The 13,975-nt window shown below is 40.9% G+C and overlaps 2 protein-coding genes across 2 annotated transcripts in view; one reads left to right on the top strand and one right to left on the bottom strand.

Moving 5' to 3' along the window:
• sort1b (sortilin 1b) overlaps window positions 1-10,550 on the top strand; it is a 27,256-nt gene extending 16,706 nt beyond the window's left edge. The window contains exons 12-20 of the mRNA XM_089006656.1: window positions 470-572; window positions 667-838; window positions 2,484-2,674; window positions 4,747-4,936; window positions 5,215-5,331; window positions 5,429-5,537; window positions 6,465-6,574; window positions 8,125-8,266; window positions 8,401-10,550. Coding sequence (XP_088862782.1) covers window positions 470-572; window positions 667-838; window positions 2,484-2,674; window positions 4,747-4,936; window positions 5,215-5,331; window positions 5,429-5,537; window positions 6,465-6,574; window positions 8,125-8,266; window positions 8,401-8,415 — 1,149 coding nt within the window. The 3' untranslated portion in view covers window positions 8,416-10,550. The remainder of the gene's footprint in view (window positions 1-469; window positions 573-666; window positions 839-2,483; window positions 2,675-4,746; window positions 4,937-5,214; window positions 5,332-5,428; window positions 5,538-6,464; window positions 6,575-8,124; window positions 8,267-8,400) is intronic.
• On the bottom strand, window positions 9,326-13,880 carry ngrn (neugrin, neurite outgrowth associated). The gene is made up of 4 exons (XM_089006704.1): window positions 13,349-13,880; window positions 12,833-12,943; window positions 11,654-11,795; window positions 9,326-11,110 (listed from the first exon to the last, which is right to left on the bottom strand). The coding sequence occupies exons 1-4, from the start codon at window positions 13,585-13,587 to the stop codon at window positions 10,691-10,693; spliced, it is 912 nt and encodes a 303-aa protein (XP_088862830.1). The 5' UTR covers window positions 13,588-13,880; the 3' UTR covers window positions 9,326-10,690.
• Between the last annotated feature and the right edge of the window lie 95 nt (window positions 13,881-13,975).

Genomic DNA, 13,975 nt, shown 5'->3' with positions numbered 1-13,975 from the left:
CATTTTTGGTATGCTTAAGGCTGTGCGCTGCTATATAAATTACAATGTACCGTATTTTCTGGTGTATAAGGTGCACCAGAGTACAAGACACACCCCAACGAGTGGTGTATTTTCAAAAAAATTTCACATTTTTTCCATATATAAGGCACAGCGGACTATAAGGCGTACCTTCAATAAATGAAAAAACATTTTCCAAATAGAATAAAGAAATATATCAACGTTTTGCAAATATAAGGCACACCCACATAAGATGCTACAGTCGAAGCTGGGGTTACACATGACAGTACTTCTTCTACTATTATATCGCCAAAACGGTCTACTAACAGCATGTATGATATTGGTCCCAAGTGGCCAAGGTGCACACACTAGATTGATCAGCACATTTATTTACTTCTCCGTTTATTTATTTGTTTGTTTGTTTGCTCCAGGTGCTGCACATGTACTAAACTTTGTCTCTGTGTCCGAACAGTGCGCTCTCCACATTCTTGCAACATACAGCACCGCGATGAGGCTCAACGTCCCCATGCTGCCCCTCAGCGAACCAAACGCTGTAGGGTTGATATTAGCCCATGGTAATTAGAATTTTTCAAATCACTCTCTGTGACACTTTTTTTTAAATTCATTTGTCACAGTGAACGTGTATACCCATCCCCCCGATCTTGGCAGGGAGCGTCGGCGACGATGTCTCTGTGACGACCCCCGACGTGTTTGTGTCCGATGACGGCGGCTACACGTGGATGAAGGCTCTGGATGGGCCACACCATTACGCTATTCTGGACTCGGGTGGGCTGCTGGTAGCCGTGGCGCACAGCCCCGATGAACCGGTCGACGAGATCAAGTAAGCGTTCTTTTCTCATGCTCTTCACGTGCCATCGGGGGCTCGAGCAACGCCCCCTCCCCCTATTATCTTTGCCTCCTACTTAAAATCCAAAATTCTGCGCCGTTTCCATCTAAAGGGATCTGTTGCTCGTTCCAAATTTTATAGATATACAGTGAGACCTCAACTTACAAACTTAATTGGTTCCCAGACAGCGTGTGTAAGGTGAAAAGTGTGTATCTCAAAAAAAAATCCCATAGGAAACCATTAAAATGGGAATAATCCGTTCCCGGGTTTCCATAAAATTTACTCAAATCAACTAAATAAGCCTTAAAACTACACACAACATACCTTATTCTATGTATAATAAATGTACTATTGTATTGTAATGAAAGAAATACACTGCATTGTATCATAAAGTCACTTTATTTACATTTGTGATGGTCATTTATGGCTTGATGGAATGGCGTCTGAGGTCAAAGGGAATTGCTGTTTGGAAACAGAGGCGCATTACATGAGGACTGTAATTAAAGAAATAAACTGTGCTGTAAAATAAAGTTTTATTTACCTTTTTGATGGTCGTTGACGGCTTATGGAAGGAGAGTCACCTTCCATAAGGACTGTTGGTAACTTAACCTCTGGTGCTGTTCGGTCGTGTGCTTCCGCCGAAGATCACTCCGCCAGCGGTGGTGGGTGTGTATTATGAAAATAGTGCTTATTATAAGGTTTAATTTTCATAAATTTGACGTTTGTAAGACGAAAAGTTTGTAAGATAAGGTGTTTGTAAGTTGAGGTCTCACTGTATTCAGGTTTTCAAAGACCGAAATATCACCCTATTTGTCGGGTATTCACAAACCCGTATAGGACCCCTGGGTAAACCATTTGCTAGCCCAAATAGTTTGTCATATAAACACAATTGAACTTGCTTCTTTGAAAAGAACATTGTTTTGTGTTACATACAACCTCTATTTTCAAGGAATCTTAATGTTAATTTGGCTATCTGTCTGTCTATCTATGTATATCTAGCTAGCTATTTATCTACCTATTTAGTAGTGCAGGAAGTAAGCAGGGCAACACCGCTTACTTGCCTAGCAAGAAGTGAAGCCACCGGCGGCCATCTTACATTGCTGTGTGCCCTGTGAGACTCACGTGGATAAACTCTATTCCTTGATTTTTTTTTTTTTTTTTTTGTCCTTCAATCAATAACAAGACCAACATTTTGGTGCGCATCTGTAAGTTATGTGTCTACACAAAATGGAGGTCAACTTCGATGCAGCACGGCGGCGAATCACTCTTTTGGAAGGAGGAAACCAACAGCTTTATTACAGTGGCGAGCGACTTTAATATGTTTTATTGATGGTTGGAAATGAGTTATGACGTTCTCCCATGACGCCTGTTTAGCTCAAGATATCCCAATTGATGACAGTTGCACATGTAAATGGTTTCTCCCAAAACCGAATTTCAACCTTCACCCAAATATTGACGCAGTAGAAATATAATCAATGAGTGAAAAGTAGCACATCTCTTCTGGAAAATCGTGCTATTAAAAATTGACTGCTATTATGTTTCCGAGTCACCTCACTCAAACACATTTTGGAAATTAGCTAACAAAATATTGCTTCGTTTACGTTTTCTGACTTTGTCGACTCTCTGGTGATCCCGACAGGTTCTCTACAGATGAAGGACAATGCTGGCACACGTACAAGTTCACCAAGGAACCCATTTTCTTCACGGGGCTGGCGTCTGAACCGGGCGCCCGCTCCATGAACGTTAGCATCTGGGGCTACAAAACGAGCATCTTAAACCAGCAATGGATCTCCACCACCATTGACTTCCGGGATCTCATTACCCGAGACTGTAAGTGGCAACACGATGGAGTCTAGGTACTGCGGACCACGTATGGGTGGGGTGCGGCGTTTCCGGTTGTGTGTTTCCAATGTTACGATGTGGGACCGGTGCACTGTAAATGACATTTAGCATTAGCCAACATATATACTTCTTCTACTTCTAGTAGAAGAAGCTACCGGTCATGGGATTGACTAGCGATGTTCATACATCTATGAAATAAATAACAATTAGAAGGAATTATTTTAACATACACTGCTTCGCCAAAGCAATGCCGCTTTTAACTTGCTGCATCTCATGAAATTCACCCACGGGCTCAATTTAGGACACAGGTGTCAAAGTCAGGCCCGGGGGTCAAATTTGGCCGGCCACATCATTTTATTCGGGCCAAGAAATCAAATCAAACTAGTGAAATTCCTAGATGCTAAAGTCCACAGAAAAAAAATGTCTCATGTGAACCACAATAACAGTCATTATTTTTTACTTCAAATTTGAAAACTAGTTGTTCATCAATTTGTTGTGCGCTCTATATGTGATATGTGAGAGGGGATGAACCATTCGAATGGCTTCCCCAAATTTATATAGATATAGTACAGATGGCTGAAGAAACCTTTTCATTGATGGACCACCTCCTGTACGACTGAGAGCTTACACATTGCTACCAACTTTTATTTATGTATTCTTTTATTCCTTTATTTATGTATTTTCCTGTATTGATGTATTCATTTATTTATTAATGTATGTGGTTATGTAGTCTGCGATTGGCTGGCAACCAATTCAGGGTGTCCCCCGCCTCGCGCCCGAAGACAGCTGAGACAGGCTCCAGCACCCCCCGCGACCCTAATGAGGAATAAGCGGAACAGAAAATGGATGGATGGATTGTTATGTAGTTATTTACACTGTATTTATCTAGTTGTTTATTTATGTATATACAGTGATACTTCGGCTTACAAACGGTTTAGCTCATGAACTTTTTGCCTTATGAACATTAAATTTGTCAGAATATAATCTTGGCATATGAAATAGTTTTCCGCGGACGAACCAAACCACACTGGCGGACTAGTTTTCCACACCCACATTATTTGAGTGCAGACCTGGTTTGTTATCGAGTGGAGTACTTTTCCTATTATGGGACCGAAAAAGACCCCACTACAGGCTAGTGTTAAGACAAAGAACACAGAAAAGAAAATAACGGTCGAGCAGAAGGAGATCATCGAAAAACACGAACAAGGTGTGCGTTTGTGTGATTTAGCGTCCCAGTACCAGTATGCTAAGTCAACCGTTGCTACGTGTGGGTAAGGTTGTTTCTGTGTTGTCCAAGCAACGGTCTCAGACAATAGAAGAGGTTGAAACACTTCTGTTGATTTGGATTAACAAAAAACAGCTAGCATGGGACAGTGTGTATGAGGGTATTATCGCCGAGAAAGCATGGCAACTTTGCTTGGATATCATCAAGAGGCAACTACATCGACCATCACAATGGTCAAAATAACTTTATTATACTGTACTGTTTATTTCTTTAATGACAATACCATAGCACATTTATCATACATAGAATATGGTATATTTTGTGTGGTTTTAAGGCTTATGTAGAAATTGATGTTTTATGAGGACTTGGAAGCAGATTATTAAAATTTTTAGTGGTTTCGTATGGTAAATAAATGTTCGGCAGACGAACTTTTCGCCTTACACACATTTTCTGGGAACCAATTACATTTAAGCTGAGGTATCACTGTGTATTCCTTTATTTATGTATTATTTTATTCCTTTATTCATTTTTATTTATTGATTTATTCAGTTATTCATTCTGCCTAAAAAAATGTGAGGTCTTTTTAGAAGACTATGGACACCATTTGCGCCGCACTCCCAACAGTTGTGACGCGCAGACTTTGAGGATTGTGGCTTATAGTCAGTGATGTCGGGAGTTGCAATCAAGTGTATTCGTTTTTGCCGTTTTCCCCTTTCCGTAAAGAGCAGGAAAGACATTTTTACACATGGGGAAATGCAGTAAGAGCATTGAAACTAAAAATCAGAACAGCAGACCCCTATGTCATTTTTTTGTTTTGTTTTGACATTCTCTGTAGGCGTGAAGGACGATTATGTGCAGTGGTTGTCGCACTCTGATAATATCAGCGATCCCAGCAACGGTTGCATCCTGGGCTACAGGGAAACATTCCAGCGTCTCCGTAAGGATTCCGTTTGCTGGAACGGACGAGATTATTTGGTCAACAAGCAGCTGACGCCTTGCCTGTGCACTTTGTATGACTTCCTCTGGTAAGTCAGAGATGGAGAGTGCTTTTACATGTGCCGTTGGACTATTATATCTGGATTTTGGGGGAATTTGTTGGTGGTGAGGGCAGGGGAGGGCGTTTCATGGAGTTAAGATTAACTTTTGAATATCTGTCCAGAGTGGTGACCGCCATCTTGGAAAGGGGTTAGTTAGATCCCTACAATCTCGACACTGATACTCGAGCACTGAATATGAACAATTGTTAGTCACTTAGATTGTTTCTGAAGTCACTTTTTGTGACGTCTTTTTTTCGTTGACTCAGCGACTTTGGATACTACCGCAAAGAGAATCAGGCCGAGTGTGTGGAGGAGCCGGACCTGCAAGGCAAGGTGTTGGAGTTTTGTCTGCATGGCCGAGAGGAACAGCTGCGGACGCAAGGGTGAGAACATTACCGGGTTTTTGGTTCGGCTTTGTCCCAATCATTCATATTGACACTGGTCGCAAAAAAAGCAAATAAACATTGTCTTCATTTACAGCTACAGGAAAATTCCGAGTGATAAATGTGAGGGAGGTACGATTCCTGAACGCAAAGAAATTGACCTGAGTGTGAGGTGCGTGAGTGATCTGCTGGGACCGGATATCCAGGTGAGGACAGGTTCCACTCTCCCCGCCCCCATATATTCTTTATTATTTTTTCTTTTTGCACTTTTTCCTCCAGCTTTTTATTAATTAATCACTCAATTGACCGATTAATTAACTAATTTGTTAATGATTTGTTTTTTATGCTCTCAATTGTGTTGTTGGACAAAAATATCCATCTGTTTTTGTTTTCTTGCTTTCATACCTGTCAACCTGTACGTTTTTGCCGTACAAAGTACATTTATTATGCATTTTAAGACGTGTACGACATACAAGAAAATCTGTATGGAAAAACGCAAATTTGTCCATTATGGTACCATCCGGTATACACTGACTATCACGAAACGGCAAATCAATCAAGTCAAACGAGTTCGCCGCGGTTCGCCTCTATCTCTGTATCGTTTTTTTGTTGTTGTTGTTGTTGCAAACGAAGCGAGGAATTTGATGCTACTGAGCGCATGCGTCTGCCGCCTGGGGATTTCCCATTGCATCCTTCCGATCACACGTGAACAAAGCGAAAGTCAGGACGATACCAGGGATTGATACAAGCGTCGAAGAAAGGTGTGGAATATTCGGATTGTGTTGCTTGCAAAAAAGACGTGAAAGTAGCTGCCTCCGGTTTCTATGATTTAAAGACGCATTTTGATACAAAGAGCCACGCCAAAAACGTCAAAGTCTGGAAAACATATCAATCACACAATAGCATACAATAGAGAACACTGTAATAATTAAGCAATTTCATCATTTATTAAGAATATATACAGAATGATATAACGAAATACATGTACAATATAACATGTTAAACTACATAAATAAACACGTTTGAAGAAAATATGGAGTATGATTATTTTGTATTTTGTAAGGGAAAATACGACAGTTTGTAAGGGCATTGAGCCGTGGAGGTTGACAGGTATGTGCTTTTGTTTCTTGCAGAAAAAAGGCAACTCCTCTACATCCGTAGCCATTGTGCTCACCATAGTAATCATGCTGCTGAGCATTGCCGCCGGAGTCCTCTTCATCAAGAAATATGTCTGCGGCGGCAGGTTTGAGTGCCCTTTTTGTTTCCTACCCATTGAACCATCCTCCTTGGGTGCGTGCATGTACAGGATCCAAATGAAATTCAGTATGCAGGTAGTGGAAATGAGTGTAATATTTACATAAAGAAAAGTTCTAAGTCTTCTCTGTCGCCACTGTACAGTGTTACCTCTACTTATGAAATTAACTGGTCATGGAAGACATTTTTAACTGGGAAGATTTGGCTAAAGTAGAGATGCGTTTTCCATGTAAATGCCCTAATCCGTTCCAAGCCCCTCACAATCAGAAAGCATTCAAATGGATCAGAATATTGTACAAAAATGTGCTGCGGTTATTGCGCAATAAATGAGAATTGTGCATTATGTAAAAAAACATAGAATAATCAGTGTTTGAAATAGCGTCTGCCCGGTGGCCCGGGGCGTACAACTTTTACGTCGGGCATACAACTTTCAAAACGTCTCGGCCCGGGTGGCCGACAACTTCTTCAAGGGAAAAAAAAGTGTTTTTTTTAATCAAACGTTTGTTTTATTCAATAAAGCAAAAGCTAAAAGCAAACCACTACAAGCCAAGTGGACTGCTCTTTCAAAACTCTCAAGTACACTTTTCAGTCATGGTGTAGTCCAAAGCCGTTCAAAGCCGGTGTAGCATGGTGTAGTCCAAAGCCGAGTATGCATTTGCCAATCAGAAGCCTATTTTGTGCTTTGGACTACACCATGACTGAAAAGTGTACTTTAGGGTTTTGAAAGCCGCTTACAAAGAGGAGTCCACGTTGCTTTGAGCAGACAACGCAACGCAAACATTGTATTGTGCACCATGACAAAAAACAACTGGAGCAAAATCTTCAGTAAGGGATATTTACCATGAATTAAGCAAGGGAGCATTTGTGGTATGTACTTGCTTAATTTAAAATACTCCTTTATACTTATCAACAATGTGTTGTTGTTTTTTGTTTTTTTGTTTTTTTTGCGATTAGTCATCTTATTGTGTTTTAAGTTGTGAAAAATGGGGCAGGCAACTTTCAGACAACTCTGAAAAGTTGCCTGCCCGGGTGTCCGCTAACTTTTTGTCATGAGTTTCAGACAGTGGAATAATGTATAGAAATGATGATCATTTCACTTTTAACTGTCTTCCCCGAATCGTTTTTTAGATCTTTAGATCATGTTCTCTCTTAAAAGTCGTTCTGACATACAGTACTGTAATTTTTACTGTTCATATCTTCAAATTTATTTCGTAATGTGAGGCAATATTTTCCGATGGAAGCGTTTCGTCGTTTGAACATTTCATAGAGAGAGACGTTTTACCCTTTGTATCTTGAAATTTCTTTCAGAACTAGAGGCAATATTTTCTTGTGGAAGCGTTTCATAATTTGAACATTTCGTATAAAGAGACTGTTAGATGATTTTAGATGCATTTTAACCCATCAGAGACGTTCATAAGTTGAGGTGCCGCTGCATTCGGATTTTGGCCATCTGCTATCGGGTACCTTGTACTGGACGAGCAACTACCGGCAGTTTGTTCTATGTGAGCGACAAAAGTCAGATGTGATTTGTGTCCACAGGTTCCTGGTCCACAGATACTCGGTACTGCAGCAACAGGCCAGCGAAAATGCGGCGGAAGGCGTGGATGACACCTTGGACGAGCAGCTAGACTGTGAGCACGCAGTCAACGGAAAGATCGACTTTCACGATGACTCCGACGAGGTAGGGTGACGTCAACGCGGTGCAGATGGTGACTGATCAATAGCTTTACCGTCACCTGTATGCTTTGATAATTAATCTCGAAATGGAGGTGCAGATACAAAATCTCTTAACTCTTCTACCATTTTGTTTTGAAGGACCTGTTGCAGTAGCAGCAGAAGCAATATGTCAATCATTCTCAAGGGGCGTTTCCTGACCAGATGCTTCTTTTTGTCGCTCTACTTTTTTTTTCGCTTCAACTTTGAAGCCGGTGTCACTCGACTGTCATCTTAGCAACTCTTTAACTCATATCCATGCGAGGAAGTGAAGAGAAATTAAGTTTGGAAGGAAAAGCTTGAGAATTTCCACCCTCAAAGTAGGTAAGCAGCACAACTCTCCAAGCATCCGTTTGATAGCAATAAAAATGTACAGATTTAGTTCCCATGTGCGATTTTGCGTCGCAATGTAGCACCCGCCGCTATGTATGATTAATGAAGGATAGCAAAACACTCAAGAGATATTCCACAAACCTCCCGCCAGCTATCGGGGGGAAGCAATTGTTTCTGCGTTCCCGGCGCCTTCGTAAAAGCGCTCTGATATTTTTTTTACAAAACGGATCAATGAGGGCGTAACTTTTGTTTTTTTTGTGTGACATCGCTCACTCGCCAGAAATAATCAAAGCTAACGGAAGACCGTTTTGTTTGACAGTTGATGGGTGGGCGGGCTCTCGAGACATGTACATTATGTAATATCCCATTCAGATCTTTTTTTCCCCTCCGCCTCTTGAGATAACTGCACCTTTTTTAATATATTTGTTTTTAGCATGTTCTGAGTGCAATGTAGTGTCGATCAGCGGTCCCCAACTATTTTTCCCCCCATGGACCTTTTTAATGTCGGGTAACGTCTGATAAAACGGATTTAAAAAAAAATCCAATTAATGAATGAATATATGTCCTCCATGAAAACTGATATTTTCTAAACATAAAAATGAATCAAGACACAAGGAACGTTTGATCTGGCTTTAATGCTCTGTGGCCATGGTAACATTTTGACATGCCTTCAAAATAAGAGACTAAAAATGTCTTTTTAAACTTTTTTTACGAGCTCACCTGATTCATTTTAGCACTAACATATGTGACCAAAAAACATCCGGTTAAAAAAAAGCCAGTCTTTTTTTCCAAAAATAAAACTATTTTCTGATTCCAAAATATATAAAACGGAAGTACTGTGAGACCTCAACTTACGAACTTAATTGGTTCCCAGACAGAGTGTGTAAGGCGAAAAAACAATTATCATAGGGAACCATTAAAATGGGAATAATCCGTTCGCGGGTTTCCATAAAATATACTTTTCAACTAAATAAGCCTTAAAACTACACACAACATACCTTATTCTATGGATAATAATGTGCTACTGTATTGTAATGGAAGAAATACATTGCATTGTATCATAAAGTCACTTTATTTACATTTGTGATGGTCATTCATGGCTTGATGGAATGGCGTTGGAGGTCAAAGGTCAAAGGGAATTGCTGTTTGGAAAGAGAGGCACATTACATGACGACTGTAATTAAAGAAATAAACTGTGCTGTAAAATAAAGTTTTATTTACCTTTTTGATGGTCGTTGATGGCTTATGGAAGGAGAGTCGCCTTCCATAAGGACTGTTAGTAACTTAACCTCTGGTGCTGTTCGGTCGTGTGCTTCCGCCGAAGATCACTCCACCAGCCGTGATGGGTGTGTCTTATGAAAATAGTGCTTATTATAAGTATATTTTCAGAAAATTGACGTTTGTAAGATGAAAAGTTTGTAAGATAAGGTGTTTGCAAGTTGAGATCTCACTGCAGTGTAAATTCCTTATTTCTGTGCGGCCTGGTACCAAATGACTCGCTGACCGTTATTGGTCCATGGACCAGTGGTTGGGGACCACTGTGGATCATATTTGAAAAAATGTATGCCTAATAGCGTCAATGCCCGAGTTCTTTTTCAACATTCTTGAGAAGATAAAAAAGACCAAAACACTAATTCAAGAGTTAAGTTGCCTCGATTCAGCTGTTTTGTGCACAACTGAGAATTTATGCAGACGCAAGTTTTCGCAAATGTTCGACTATTTTTGAATCCTGAGACGGTGGGCTCAAAATGACAAATGATGCTATTTAACCAACATAATAGAAGACATTCTTCTGAGCGTCTAAAAATAAAACATCTAATTTAATATGGCTTATGTGTAAATATCTTTAGCTGCTGTTTGTATCATTTCAGGCAGTTTTATCTTAGGGTTTGCCAATAAATTTCTATTGTTCCTTTTGACTATTGTCTTTTTGTGCCATCTGTAAAACCATCAAATGAAAAAAAAATGAGCCAACTCTGAATTAAGATAGCAACCCATGACTGTATTTCACTTTTAATTTTTGATAGGCTATATTCAGATCTTTTTCATCTTTTGCTCATCAGATTCTGTACAAAAAATGTCCGTTGCCATCAAAGAAATCGTTCCCAACTTGTACAGCGGGCGCAGGTTTAGAATCTCGAAAGTCGTCAAGATCTTCCTCAGAAAACAATCGTCCATCCCACGTCTCATCTTCCAACTCTACCGGATCGACGGCAACAAAGCCGCAGTCCTGCGCAGGCGTCGGCGGTGCGGTAAGATCTTTGGGATATCTTGACCGCATCGCTGGACCAGTAATGAGTGCGGAAGATTTAATCGGGGGTTCACTCTTCTGGACGTCCATGGAAACCAAAGCGGCTTTGAGGTTTCCGGGAGGCAAGAACTGGCGTGGCGAGCGGCCCGAGCGCAGCAGCTCCGGTCGGCTTGGCAATGTCCCGGCCTCGCCCGATAACAATGCTGGACGCTGAAGCTTAGACATTACCTTTGTCAAGGATGGCAGATGGGTGAAAATGTTTCAGTAAGTGCCCGTGGCGCGTTAAGATAAGGAATCGGCCAAAATTGTAACTATTAGTGACAAGATTCATCACAAAATAAAAGTACAACTTTGGGCACTTGAACCTGTAGTCGTCACCACTGTATGAAATCTGGTTGTTTCAGTCACAATTACAGTCAAAAATCGGTTTTTGACCATGAACCGAAACATTTCCCAATATAATCAATGTATTTGATGTCTACTTTTTTCTCATGATAGATAAAAACACATCTGCTCACAATGGAACGCAACACGAAGATAATGCGTCAGTCATGAGGCGACAAGGAAGTGACGTAAGGAAGCCCAAGAGTCGAGTGGTGCATTCAGGTTTGCGCGAGAAACCATATTCGGTTGTAAACGGAGGCATAAAAAAAAATTAAATTTTTGGTCAAAAACCTAAATCACTACAAATAATTTAAATTCCCATCAACTCGATTCATGTGTGTGTAAATTTTACGATTTGTTTAAATTCGCAGAATTTCACAATCTTACCTTGGCGTCCTGCTTTGCTTTTCTCTGGAGCGTCGGGCTGAACTTGCTACGGAGCACCCTTCGGATTACCGCGGAGCTGACTGAGAAGCCTTCAGCTAAATGCTCAACCGTCCAAACGTCTGGATCTTCTCGCTTTAGATACCTGAAAGCAGGAGACTTTGATAGCAAATGTAAAGTTGCCCGTTAAATTGGCAGATAGGCTAACCGAAACTCATTTTCAGGAACCTTTAAGCTCGGGGGACCTCTGTGAACCAGGAGATCTGTGGGGTCCATACATTTAAAGGACAACCGATGTCTCCGGACAAGTTGTGTCCATAATTTGTAAAATGGCTTCAGATGACTTCTACTGAGCGTATTTTACTAAGATTCCACCGCATATAGCTATATTTTACGTTTTAAGACTCCCGCTGCATATTCAGGAAGTCTTGTTTTTGAGTTGGTGACGAGTCCGTACGTGACGTCACTAAAGGAAAGCCCCTGACCGAAAAAAAAAGACATTTTGTAGCAGTCCTTCCATCACATCAATGTATTTTGCTGTACATGTTTGGTCTGAAAACTTTGTGTTGCACCCAAAAGCCGCCAGAAGAGGGCGTCCAAGTTCCATATGAAGAATTTATCAGCCTGTAGAAACGGAGGTGGCCACAGGAGGTCGCCATTTTGTGCATCTGTTCTGGGACGCTACATTGCAGTCCAGATGCCTCAAAATGACACGGAATAAATTCTTTAATCGATTGCAAACATGTATGCTTTCCTCTTCAGAACTATTTGAATCATATTCATAGCTGGATGTGTAACAAGAAAGCATATTATCCGAATCTGAAGCCATTGTTTTTATTCTCCAGCAATGCAAGACGTCTTGGCGTGACGTCACAAACTGGGGGCGGGACTTTCTGAAAATGCCCAATTCGCAGCTCAATTTTTTGCAGATTTTGGACACTTTAAGTCATTTTTATTGGTGTTTTGCATTTGAATAAAAATATCATACTGCGTGTTTTGGGTATTTTAGATGCTATGAAACGTTTTTCTGATGTCAGTTAAAAAACAAAAAAGTGACGTCGGTTGCCCTTTAAAGGACCTAGGAACTTTGCGTGTGCATGAACCTTCGTCGGGATATAGGTACCTGAGACTTGCCTACCGCTCGCTGCGTATCCAAGTTACCGTCCTCCCCAAAGAGCTCACCTAATGGTCTCCACGGCCTCCCAAGACAAGTTCCTCTCTGGAGCGCCTGACTGTGTCATTTTCCTGTCCATTATGTTGTATTTGATCCCCAGCTTCTTTTTCCTATTCGCTCTAGAAGAAAAAAAAATCATTTGGCTGAAATACAGATTCGGGAATGTAAGCCTGAGCCCTCTTTTTACGATCTTAGTCAAATTAGCATGTAAAGTTTTCAAATGTAGGGAAAAAGCACACTAAAATTTAGTTTGTTTTTACTTTGTTACGTCCGCGTTGAGTGAACGCTGGTGCGTGTGGCTGCCGCTGCTCACCCGCAGAAAAAAAGTATCCGGTGACTAAAGTGTCCTTGAGAGTTTTCAAAGGCGCTTAAAAATTAAATATGTTATTATTATAAAATATACTATCAAAGAATAGACATTAAAATGTTGAATGCATCTAGATTAATCGCAGTCGTAGTTGTGATAGTGTCAACTGAATATAAACTCCAGTGGTGGGGTCGTGGCACTTAGGAATTTAATTTACTCAAGCAAAGCGTTGACTTTGTCCTCGACCTCCTCCATGATGGGGTCGTCGTCGTCGTCATCTTCTTCGTCTTTGCGGGCTCTATTTTGAACTCCGAGTGGATTTCCCGCACGTCTGCTGCTGGCATAACGGCAAAACGCCGAGGCAGGATGCCGCGGTACCGCTTTGAGAAGGCACGCCGAAGGGGTTGCCACTGCTCGAATCCACCGGGAGAGGACGTAAAGACGTCCGGCGGTCATGGCGGAGTCGAAGACTTGGGACGCTCGTATGATGGCAAACGTGGAAAAATGTTCGTGGATCAGTAGACGAAAGTCTTATCGGTATCCATTTTAAAGGAAATAACATTCAAGTTCCTGGTTTTGTACGGCAAGTGCATTTGAACAAAATTAAATATGCGCAACCGAACTATCATTATAATTTTTTTACATTCTTCCCGGCTTTCAGAACAGTTACTCGAAGACAACACAAGTATGACATTTAATACCACGGTCATATACATACCTAATCTTAAAAAAATAAATTGAGGGCGATTACAGAACGAAAGGCGTCTATATAAATGTCCTTGAATGACAGACACTGAAATTTAGAGGGCAGTTTGACGTTCAACGATTGCGACATCTACAGGGC

This window comes from Hippocampus bargibanti, linkage group LG01 (assembly GCF_051943395.1).
Source record: "Hippocampus bargibanti isolate YZ-2025 linkage group LG01, ASM5194339v1, whole genome shotgun sequence".
NCBI lineage: Eukaryota > Metazoa > Chordata > Actinopteri > Syngnathiformes > Syngnathidae > Hippocampus > Hippocampus bargibanti.
Note: the sequence above shows the minus strand (reverse complement) of the source record. Positions and strands in the feature narration are given on the sequence as shown.